General features: G+C 54.7%; 2 protein-coding genes across 5 annotated transcripts in view; both read right to left on the reverse strand.

The window, feature by feature from the left end:
* The window catches only part of STAMBP (STAM binding protein), an 18,709-nt gene extending 15,053 nt beyond the window's left edge, over positions 1–3,656 (reverse strand). For both annotated transcript variants that reach the window (XM_027701566.1, XM_027701564.1), the window contains exon 1: positions 3,560–3,656. The gene's annotated coding sequence lies outside the window, so the exon portion shown is untranslated. The remainder of the gene's footprint in view (positions 1–3,559) is intronic.
* Positions 3,657–4,419: 763 nt separating this feature from the next.
* Positions 4,420–10,601, reverse strand: DUSP11 (dual specificity phosphatase 11). 3 transcript variants are annotated; one of them, XM_027701581.1, is made up of 9 exons: positions 10,521–10,601; positions 9,896–9,971; positions 8,764–8,895; positions 8,163–8,286; positions 7,516–7,576; positions 7,177–7,223; positions 6,925–7,000; positions 6,256–6,384; positions 4,420–5,119 (listed from the first exon to the last, which is right to left on the reverse strand). In XM_027701581.1, the coding sequence occupies exons 1-9, from the start codon at positions 10,553–10,555 to the stop codon at positions 4,864–4,866; spliced, it is 936 nt and encodes a 311-aa protein (XP_027557382.1). In that variant the 5' UTR covers positions 10,556–10,601; the 3' UTR covers positions 4,420–4,863. The 3 variants fall into 3 exon arrangements, with proteins under 3 accessions (XP_027557382.1, XP_027557385.1, XP_027557386.1); XM_027701584.1 differs by lacking the exon at positions 4,420–5,119 and having other exon boundaries at positions 6,262–6,380; XM_027701585.1 differs by lacking the exon at positions 4,420–5,119 and having other exon boundaries at positions 6,271–6,384; positions 6,903–7,000.
* Between the last annotated feature and the right edge of the window lie 1,092 nt (positions 10,602–11,693).

Raw genomic sequence — 11,693 nt, forward strand, 5'->3', positions numbered from 1 at the left:
CCTATTCCAGTCCCTGTTCCACTCCCTATTCCAGTCCCTGTTCCAGTTCCTATTCCAGTCCCTGTTCCAGTCCCTGTTCCAGTCCCTGTTCCAGTTCCTGTTCCAGTTCCTATTCCAGTCCCTATTCCAGTCCCTATTCCAGTCCCTATTCCAGTTCCTGTTCCAGTCCCTGTTCCAGTCCTGAGCTGCCTCATCCAGGTTCCTTAGGATTGTCTTTCCCTGATACAAATCACCCCCACTTGGCAGAAAAACATTTAATCCACGAGTCAAGTCAGGTCCTGAGGGAGAAATCTGGGAAAAGCCTCGCTCTGTTTGGACACAGCACTGGGATATTCACCTTTATGACCTCAAAGCAGCTGCACGTTCAGTCCCTGGCATTAATTTATATAATTTATATATATATATATATATAAAAAATAATAAATAAAAGTATATATCATATAAAATTACACAAATTAATATAATAGATGTAAATAGATAATATATTATAATATAATAAATAATATATAATATTAACAAAATTAATATAATATATAGCTGTTTTAATATATGTACATATAAAATTAATAGCATATAATAGATATAAAAATACATATCATAAGATAATATAATAATATATTAATAAGGTAATCTAATATATTGTAATATAATGATGTATATTATATTAATAAAAGTAATATTATCTATAATATAATATAGCATGTATAATATGTTATATATATTAATAAAATTATTATAAGATGTAATTATATATGTGTGTGTGTGTGTGTGTGAATAAACAGAAACTAATATAATCATGTCAGTCCCTGGACATTAATTTCAAGCTCTGCTGGGTTTGGTCCCTTCGAATCTCACCCAAGGCAGCTTTTCCCAGTTGTTTCTCCACAGGACAAACCCAGTGCTGGTGCCCAGTTTGGGATCACAAAGCCAAGGAATTTCCCAGGAGCAGCTCCACAGGAGGTTTCAACTCTGCAGCCTTTTCCTTATGGGATGTGGCAAAGGATCCTCCCAGATCCCTCCTCACCCAACAGGCTCCATCCCAAACTCTCAATCCCTCTCTCCCAGTGCTGTGAGAGGCACTCCCATGATCCCAGGAATGCTCCACAATCTGATCCATGGGGCTGCTTCCCAACAAACCCTCCTCACCCACGGCAGGAGCCGATGGATTCCATGGGGAGGAAGTGCCCAGATCGAGCCCAGGAACCTCCACAACGCTCCTCCTGCTCCACCAGGGGCAGGTTTTCCTTGGAAAAGCCACCCTGGAGCCACACAAGGGTTAAACTCCCTGTGGAATCACAGAGCACCTCCCAAGCCTTCCAGCAATTCCACAGTGCCAGGATGGACTGTGGCTCCTTCCCCAAGGAGGAAAAGGCCCCAGCTGAACCTGGTGGAGGAGGACAGGCCCCCCTGGGGTTATCCCAGAGCAGGAGCCCTTTTTTCCCATGTTTCCCAGCCCCCACAAGCCCCTTTCCCTGTGGGATTTGGCTTCTCTGGGATGAGGCAGCTCAGCTCAGGGGGGGCTTCAGCTTCCCTCCCAAAACTGATGCTTCTGCTGGGGGTTCAGCTGTCCCCCTTCCTCAAGCCAGAGCTCTGATCCCTCCCCATAATAACCCCCCTACACACCAAATCTCACAGTTTTTCCCATGGGAGAACAGACCCCACTCACCCCATAACTCCCAGTGTCCCCAGAGCAGATCCCCCCTCTGACCCCACAGCCCCCCCTTCAAAATAAAGTGCCCAAACCAACCCCCCCAAACTGCAAGCCCCAAACTCCAGCCCCTCCCCAGCCCACCAGGAGAGAGGGAGACTCCTCCCCAAAATCAGAGCTCCCCAAAACCCCCCAAGCCCTGCTGGGGAGAGCAGAGGAGCCCCCCCAAGACCACCTGATCCCCCCAAAACAGCCCTCCCCACTGTCTGTCCCCCCAAAACCATCCCACAGCCAGACCCCTCCTGACAGGATCCCCTTTCCTAAGAGGAAGGATCCCACAGAGCCCCTGTGACCGTATCCCCCTGCCCAAGGAAAACATCCCACAGCCAGAGCTGCCCCTGAGCAGCTCCCCCTTCCTAAGGGAAAGATCCTCCTTCCTAAGCGAAGATCCCACAGCCAGACCCCCTTGACCAGATCCCTCTTCCTAAGGGAAACATCCCCCTTATTAAGGAAAAGATCCACAGCCAGACCCCGCCCCCAGTTCACCCTTCCTAAGGGAGGGATCTTCCTCTCTAAGGGGAAGGATCCCACAGCCAGGAATTCCTGAGTGGATCCCCCTTCCTAAGGAGAAACACACCCACATTCACAGCCTCCTGAGTGGATCCCCCTTCCCAAGGGGAAAGATCCCACAGCCAGACCCCTCCTGACTGCATCCCCATTCCTAAGGGGAAGGATCCCACAGCCAGAGACTCCTGAGCAGATCCTAAGGGAAAGATCCCACAGTCAAATCCCTCCTGAGCAGATCTCCCTTCATAAGGGAGAAACACACTCATATCCAGAGCCCCCAGAGTGGATCCCCCTTCTTAAGGGGAAGATCCCACAGCCCTTGACCAGATTCCTCTTTGTAAGGGAGACATACCCCTTATCAAGGAAAAGATCCTCCAGCCAGATCCCTCCTGACCAGATCCTCCCTCCTGAGGGGAAGGATCCCACAGCCAGAGCCCTTCCTAAGGGGAAGATCCCCTTTCCTAAGGGAAAGGATCCTACAGCCAAAGAAGGATTCCCTTCTTTGGGAAGAGAACTCCTGACCGAATTCTCCTTCCCAAGGGAAAGATTCCCCCTTCCTATGGAGAAACACACCCACATCCAGAGCCCCTGACCAGATCCCCCTTCCCAAGGGGAAAGATCCCACAGCCAAACCCCTCCTGACCAGTTCACCCTTCCTAAGGGAAAGGATCCTCCTTCCTGAGGTGAGAGATCCCACAGCCAGAGACTCCCATGTGGATTCTCCTTGTTAAGGGAAAGATCTCTCTTCCAGAGAAAGATCCCACAGCCCTGACTGGATCCCCCATCCTAAGTGGAGAGATACCACTTCCCAAGGTGAAGGATCCCACAGCCAGAGATTCCTGAATGGATCTTCCTCCCTAAGGAAACATCCTTCAGCCCTGACCAGATCCTCCTTCCTAAGGCGGGGGGGACTTAAGGTAAAGATCCCCCTTCCAAAGGGGAAGATCCCACAGAGCCCCTTCTTAAGGAAAAGATCCTCCAGCCAGATCCCCTTGACCAGATTCCCTTTTCTAAGGGGTCCCACAGCCCTCAGTGGATCCACCTTCCCTAGGGGAAAGATCCCCCTTTCTAAGGGGAAGGATCCCCCAGCCGGACCCCTCCTGAGCAGTTCATCTTTCTTAAGGTGAAGATCCTCCTTCCTAAGGTGAGAGACCCCCCAGCCAGAGACTCCCGAGTGGATCCCATTGCCAAGGAAACCTCCCCCAGCCAGACCCCCCGACCTGCCCTCGATGTCAGACCCCGCCTCACACAACCGGCGGCCTTCCCGGTCCCGCTCCCTCAGGTCGCCCCCCCGCGCGCCCCCATCCCCGGGATCCCTCCCCATCCCCGGGGCCCGTCCTGGACCTGCCACCGCCTCCCCTCGGCACTTCCGGGTTCTTCCTCGACCGCCACCGCCCCGCCCCGACTGCCTCGCTTCCGCCGACCAATCCCACGCCGCCACCACATCCGGGCAGCGCACGCGCACCGCCCACTTCCGCCCGGCCGCGCCGCGGCTTCAGTGCCCTCAGCGGGACGTCGGGCGTGATGACGTCACCCTTAAAGGGGCAGCGCCCTTGGCTCCTGACCACCCCAAAACCGGCCCTGCTTGCTCCAAAACCAGCCCTTCCCGCCCCAAACCCGGCCCTTCCCGCCCCAAAACCGGCCCTTCTCGCCCCAAAACTGGCCCTTCTCGCCCCAAAACCGCCCCTTCTCACCCCAAAACCGCCCCTTCTCACCCCAAAACCCCCTCCCAGCCCCAAAACCGGCCCTTCTGATCCCAAAACTGGCCATTCCCACCCCAAAACCGGCCCTTCCCGTCCCAAAACCGGCCCTTCTCATCCCAAAACTGGCCATTCCCACCCCAAAACTGGCCCTTCCCACCCCAAACCCGGCCCTTCTTTCCCCAAAACTGCCCCTCTCACCCCAAAACCCCCTCCCAGCCCCAAAACCGGCCCTTCCCACTGATCCCAAAACTGGCCATTCCCACTCTAAAACCAGCCCTTCTGCCCCCAAAATCAGCCATTCCCGCCCCAAAGCTGGCCGTTCCTGCCCCAAAACTGCCCTTCACACCCCAAAACCAGCCATTCCCACCCTCAAAACTGCCCTCCTGACCCCAAAATCCCCTTTCTCACCCCAAAACGGGCCCAACAACCCCAAGCCCAGACAGGCTCAGCCTTCCAGGCTCCTCAGGTCCACCCCAGGGGGAAATCACAGCTCCACACAGGTTTTACACACTGCAGGGATTTTACTTCAGCAAAAATGAGTGAGAAGGAGGGAAAAAAAATCCTATATTTTCAGGCCAAATCTTATTTCTTGTCATATATCGAGGAAACCAAGAAAAGCTCTTTTTGCTGAAGGTTAAGGGGTGTTCCTTTAGGATTCTCCCAGCTCGGAGTCTTTGTTTATTCCTCACATCCCTCTGGGAGCGGAGTTATGAAGGAAGAGTAGAAAATTCCTGTGAGATCCATAAAATCATCGGGGGGGGGGGTTGAGGAAAGAGAGAAAAATTAAAAACCAAAGCCCTGTTGAGCTGAGCAACCCCCGGGCTGGCAGCTCCTGGCAGTTCCAGCCCCTCATTCCAGCCGTTCCAGCCCCATCCCGGCGCTCCCTCGGGGCAGAGCTGAGTCCATGGATGGGCTGTCCCGGAGCACAGCATTCCCTGGGTGCTGTCAGGACATTCCCTGCTCCGTCCCCACGTGTTTCCTGCGCCGGTGCCGGCGTTTCCTGGCGGGTGTGGCCTCCTGGGAGTTCTGGGAATTCTGGGGGTGGGGGAAGGAGAGTCCCTTGGGTGACACCCAACAGTTCCTGGGGGCCAGGCTGCACATCCTCCTCTGCTCCGGGGCCTCCTGCCCGTGTCCCAAATCCAGGGGCTGTGCCAGGGCTTTGGGGCTGGGCTGGTGCTTCCTCTTGGCACTGCCAGCATTCCTGCAAGGAAAAATCAGGAATCAGCCCCAATCAACCCCAAAAAGGAGGGTTGTGAACCCCCTCCGGGCTTACTTGGTGCCTTTTCCTGAAAGGTGGGACATCCTGGAAGAACGCCCAGCTCAAAGGAAAATGCGGTGAAAAGGGGGGAAAATGGGGGAAAATAGGATGAAAATGGGAAAAAATGGGGCAGAAATGGGAAAAAATGGGACAAACAGTGTAAAAAATTTGTGTAAAATGAGTCTGTGGGGACATGTGGCCAGAACTCGCCAGTCCTGCCGGGCCTGGTATGGGGGGAAAACAGGGGAAATTGGGAAAAATTGGAGTAAAATGGGGTGAAAGGGAAAAAACTAGGTGAAAATGGGGGAGAAAATGGGACAAATTGACAAAAACTGGGAAAAAGTGGGGTGGGGAAATGGGGAAAAAACTGAGAAAAAGCGGGGTGAAATGGGGGAAAAAACAAAGGGAAAAGGGGAAAATGGGGCAAAACCAGGAAAAACTGGCAGGAAATGGGAAAAACAGGAAGAAATGGGGTGAAAATTGGGGGAGAAATGGAAAAAAACCTCCTGATTTCCCACAGCAAGGGAAGTTTTCAGCAGGGAACATTTTTCATGCCCCTCAGAGTGGGGCTGGACAAGCCCCTCAGAGGCCCCCTGGCTCCACACGTGTCCTTGGGGTGGGTCTGGAGCTCCCACACAGGTGGGAGGTGGGAGGACACCTCTCCCAGCTGGGATTTGCCCCCCAGGACAAGGGGAAGCTCCTTCCCTGCTGAGCCCAGGAACAGGGAAAGAGGCCCCACTCCACTCTCAGGGAGGAGCTGCCTCGCTTGCTGATCCAAAATCCCTTAAATGCCTCAGCAGGAGAACATTCCAGCCCCACTGGGAACCAGCTCCAGCCCTGGCAGTGATGCCATTCCACATCCACAGGCACAGGAATGTCACTCAGAGGCAGAGCTTTGCAGGCACAAGAACCTCACCACTGATACAATAATTTCAGAGAGGTTTTTTTCCCCCATCAGAGCTGGGAAAGCAATGGGTGGGTCTTGGGAAAAGTCCAGTTCAGGGTGTTTAAAGCCAAGGGAGCAGCTGTTGGCTGTGCCTGCTCAGCTCAGGGCACAGAGGGCAGGGACAGACACCTACCTGGGCACTGCCAGGGGGGGCTGGGCCGAGCGAGGAGGGTGGGCTTTGACCATCTGCTTTCTGGGGTTTGCTGGGGCACTGCCTTTTTCTCTGAAGGGGCCTGAGCCCAAACTCTTCAGTCCACACTTCCTTAAAGAGAATTCCGTGTGTTCCTGTGTCCACTGAGTGACCACATCAGCTCCCCACACCCAAACCCACCCCCTTGGGGCACTGCCCACCCCGAAAGGGAAGGGCCAAGGAAAAAAAGCAAACTAAAGAAAAGGATCTTTAAAGCCATCACAGAATCCCAGAATGGTTTGGGTTGGAAGGGATCTTAAGGCCCACTCAGTGGCCACCCCTGCCATGGGCAGGGACACCTTCCACTATCTCACTGCTCCAACCTGGCCTTGGCCACTTCCAGGGCTCCAGGGGCAGCCACAGCTTCTCTGGGAACTCCATCCCAGCCCCTCACCACCCTCCCAGGGAAGAATCCCTACCCAGCATCCCATCTAACCCCACCCTCTGTGAGTTTTAAACCATTCCCAATGTCCTGTTCTCCCTGCCCATTCTCCTACCTTCCCCACTGGCCTGTCCCACCTCCCTTCCTGGAGCCATCCATGTTTATCCCCTGTTCCTTTCCAGCAGCATTCCCAGGGCCCATCACTCACTTCTGGACACACCAGGACTCACTTTTTCCCAGCTCTGTTCCTGAGATCCTGGATGTAGTTGGTTCTCTCTATGGGATGCCCTCGGGATCTGTTGAACACTGGAGAGGGACAGGTCTGAGCTACAACCTCTGGGGCTGAAGAGCAGGTAAAACCCTTCACAAGGATTTTAACCCCTTCAACCAAGCACAGCTCCCCTCCCTGGGGCCATCCCAAACCTTCTGACCATCCCAAATCCCAATAAATACCCCACATCCAACCAAGAACCCACACTTACACTCTATGGCAGCGTTTGGCTCCATGCCTTCAACATCAATCAGGTACCTGAGCAGAGCAGCAAGAAAACCCTAATTACACACAATTAACGAGGAAAACATCCACAGGTTGGTGATGATTCAAACAGAAGAAAGAACTGGGAAGTTTGCAGAGCTTTTATTTACATGCCAGACTGGAGTATCAGCATCTGCTGTGCTGAAATTGGAATAAAAAGTGTCCCTAATAAAAAGTGAAAATCTATGGAAGTCTGGGATTACACAGATCACTTGACTCTATTTCCTTGGCATTATTTCCTCCTGGAAATGCCACCACTTACCCCCCTGTGACGAGGACAACTCACCTGCACACCAGGTATCCAGTCCTGTTCAAGCCATGGGTGCAGTGAACCCCGATGAGTTTGTCTGTAACACACAAATCAGAGGATATTTAAGTGTCTTTTCCCCAAAATCCCCCCTGAACAAGCATTAACCCTCCATCAGACACTAATAAACTACACAGAAGTGGGCACACACAATATTCCATCACCATATTTATGTCTAATTATGTTTAATTTGTTTATTAATATTTATTTTTACCTTCTCTTACTTATTGAATTTATTATGTCTAATTTTATTTATATCTATTATGTCTAACTAGCAGCCCTGATAGAACTCTTTACTTCTGGTACAGTCCCATGACTCAAACTCAATTAAAGTTCCACTCACTGCCCAATTATCCCAGAATCATGGAATGGTTTGGGTTGGAAAGGATTTTAAAGCCCCTCCAGTCCCTGACAGGGGCAGGGACACCTACCACTGTCTCAAGTTGCTCCAAGCCCTGTCCAACCTGGCCTGGATTGTCAGAGACAACAGGAATTCCATCCCTAAAACAAACCCAACCTGTTGCCTTGACATTCCCACGCCAAGGGAAGGAAAAGAAATTCCTGCTGTTCCTTAAAACACCACTGGCCCATCCCAGTACCAGAACAGCAGGGAAACCCACACTCACCATTGTCTTTGTTGTCATTCAGAAACTTCTTTACCACACATTTGAACTGGAAAATGGTCTGTTTGTTTGGGATTTCGTGTCCCATGGTCAGGATCTTCGAGTAGCAGAGTGTGGCTGGGAGCTCCTGCAAGAAGCACAGTCCATAATTTCCAGAAAAAGCATAAGGATTTTTATTATTAATGAACCAGAAGCCAGAAAACGAAATTTTCAACTGAGCCTAAAAGAGCAGTAACAGTTTTAGGTAAGAAAAGCTCTGCTTCACTCCTTTGACATAGCACCAAAATTCCACATTATTTTTTCTGCCTCTCTTTCCTCCCTGGGGAGGGCACACAGAGGCTGGAACACTTTTCCAAGCAATTATCCACACACTCAGAGCTGTTTGCAAACAGGAGATCCCATAAAAGCAGCTTTAGGGTATCCCCAAACTCGTGCTGGTTGGTCTGGGGTTGGAGACCCCAGGGTGGTACTTGAACAAGGACAAAGACCCCCATGGGGCTGCAATGGTTCATCTCATCCCCTGTCAGAGATTCCAGTGCCTCACACTCTTCCAATTCTCCTCCTGGAAGCAAATCCTGCCCGTTCCCAGCCGTCCCAGACTCACCTCTGGCCCATAGTAGCGCCTGGTGTAGGTGAGGTCAATGATCAGCCCCAGCTCCTCCTTCCTCTCCCTGACTTTCCTGATGAGGTCACGAGGGGAAAACCTCTCCTCTGGAAGGAGATTCCTGTCAAAACTCTGAGGGGAAATCATGTTTCAGAGCAGACATTAAATTGGAGTGTGTGTGAGGGGTGGGAAGAGTTTCCTGCTCCAGAACTCCAGGAGACCAGGGAGAAGGACTCGGGGAAGGAGCAGAGGCTGAGGCAGGTGGACACAGAGTTACTGGGTCCAATCATGGCATCAGGGAAGGAGTTGGGTTGGGAGGGACCTCAAAGCTCATCCAGCTGCACCCCCACCATGGGCAGGGCTGGGCTTTGGGACAGCTCAGCTGTGGGCTTCCAAAGGTCACCAAAAACTTCCCCCTGAGGCAGAACCACGGTGAGAGACACCCCCAGACACTGAAGGTGCTGTTTGGGGGAAGCTGTAAACCAGGTCCTTCATCTCAGATCCATGGAATCTCAGAATTACTGAGGCTGGAAAAGCCCTCCAAGATCATCAAATCCACCCTGTGATTGATCCCCCCAGCCCAGAGCATGGAGTGCCACGTCCAGGCCTTCCCTGGGCACCTCCAGGGGTGGGGACTCCACCACCTCCCTGGGCAGTTCCAATGTTTAACCAACCCTTTCCATAAAGGAATTTCCCCAGTGTCCAACCTGACCCTCCCCTGGCACAGCTGGAGGTTGTTCCCTCTCCTCCTGTCCCTTGTTCCCCAGGAGCAGAGCCCGACCCCCCCCAGCTCCCCCATCCTGTCAGGGGGTTGCAGAGTCAGAAGGTCCCCCCGAGCTTCCTCTTCTCCAGGCTGAGCCCCCTCAGCTCCCCAGCCCGACTCTCCCCCCTGTGCCAGGTGAACACCCAGCCCTGCTCCCCACCACGAGCTCTGGGACCCCCCTGGACTCACCCCTGGGTGTGTTTCAGGTGGGTCTGTTGTGCCACAGGGACCCCTCACAGCCCCCACTCCCCAGATGTGGCTCTGGCACTGTGTTCATCAGGAATTCACTCCCTGAATCTACACAAAGTGCCCCTTTCCCAGGGCTGTTTCCCACCCCAATGCCCCCCCAGGCCCCTGGGGGTCCCTCACCTTCTTCAGGGGCACCTTGAAGGCAATGAAGCGGGTTCCTGGCATCCTCCTGCCCAGGGGGATGTAGTCTGTCCACCTGGATCCGGGCACGGGGGGGTTAAACTGAGGGAGAGACCCCAGACCTGGGACCCACAAACAGCCCCTGGCCCGGGACCCTCAAACCCCTCTGCACTGGGGACCCTCAAACCCCTCTGCACTGGGGACCTTCAAATATATCCCAGGTCTGGAGACCCTCAAACCCTCCCCTGGCCGCAGGACTCCCAAACCCCCCAGGCCCAGGACCCCCAAACCCGCCCTGCTCTGAGAACCTCAAACGCCCCCAGGCTTGGGGACCCTCAGACCCCCTCAGGCCCAGGACCCTCAAACTGCCCCGACCTTCAAACACGGGACCCCCAAACTCGCCCTGGCCCGGGGACTCTCAACCGCCCTGGTTCGAAACCGTCCAACCCTCCCTGCCCGGGACCCTCAACCCTTCCAGATCCAGCGACCCTCACACGCCCGCGGACCCTTAAACCCCCCTGTCCCACAGACCCTCACCCCTCTCCCCTCCCTCGCCCACGACTCCCAGTGACGTGGCCACTGCGGTGGGTCAGGGCCGGGCCGGGTCGGACAGGGCCGCACTCACCGCTCGGGGACCCGGGCGGCCCCCCTGCCCGCCATGACAGCGATGGCGCCGCGCCCCGCGCGTCACTTCCGCTTCCGCCCCGGCCCCGCGGGGACAGCAAGGCCACGCCCACTCTGAAGACCACGCCCATTGCTGTGAGACCACGCCCACAGATCGTGAGCCTACAGGCGGAAGGACACGCCTACAGATGGTGAGACCACGCCCCCCGCGGCCCTGTCGGGCTCTGGCGCCGCCTATCGGTCACGGATGGGAACGACAGCGGCGGGACAGGGAGCGGGACAGGGACAGGGAGAGGGACAGGGAGAGGGACAGGGACAGGGAGCGGGACAGGGACAGGGACAGGGAGAGGGATCGGGACAGGGACTGGGACAGGGACTGGGAGAGGGACAGGGAGAGGGACAGGGAGAGGGAGAGGGACAGGGACAGGGAACAGGAGCGGGACAGGGAGCGGGACAGGGAGCGGGACAGGGACAGGGAGTGGGACAGGGACAGGGAGTGGGACAGGGAACAGGACAGGGAGAGGGACAGAGACAGGGAGCAGGACAAGGACAGGGAGCGGGACAGGGAGCGGGACAGGGAGCAGGACAGGGAGAGGGAGGGGGACAGGGACAGACAGGGAACGGGACAGGGAGCGGGACAGGGACAGAGAGCGGGACAGGGAGCAGGACCTGGACGAGGAGCAGGACCAGAACCAAGACCAGGACCAGAACCAGGATAGGGCTGGCACCAAGACCTCCTGCTTTTCTAGCTAAGCCTGTAATTAGTGCTCAGCCGAGGAGCAGGAGCCGGCCCTGGGAAGGAGCTGTGGCTGCCATGGGATATGGGACAGGGACTGGCTGAGCCTGGAAAACTCATCTCACACCTGGCCGGTGAGTGGGCATTGCCGGAACCAGGACCAGGACCAGGACTGGGACCGGGACCAGGACCAGCATCACCAACCCAGAACCAGCATCAATGGCCCAGAACCAGGACCACTGTCACCACCCCAGTACCAGAACCAGCATCAGTGCTCCAGAACTTGTACCAACATCTCAGTTCCAGTGCCAGCATCACCACCCCAGAATCAATGTCACTGTGCCGGTACCAGTGTCACCACCCCAGCACCAGCACCAGCACCAGCACTCTAGAACCAGCATCACTGCCCCATACCAATATCACCACCCCAGTACCAGC

Source organism: Neopelma chrysocephalum, unplaced genomic scaffold, assembly GCF_003984885.1.
Source record: "Neopelma chrysocephalum unplaced genomic scaffold, ASM398488v2 Primary Assembly neopelma1_163, whole genome shotgun sequence".
In the NCBI taxonomy this organism is placed as follows: domain Eukaryota; kingdom Metazoa; phylum Chordata; class Aves; order Passeriformes; family Pipridae; genus Neopelma; species Neopelma chrysocephalum.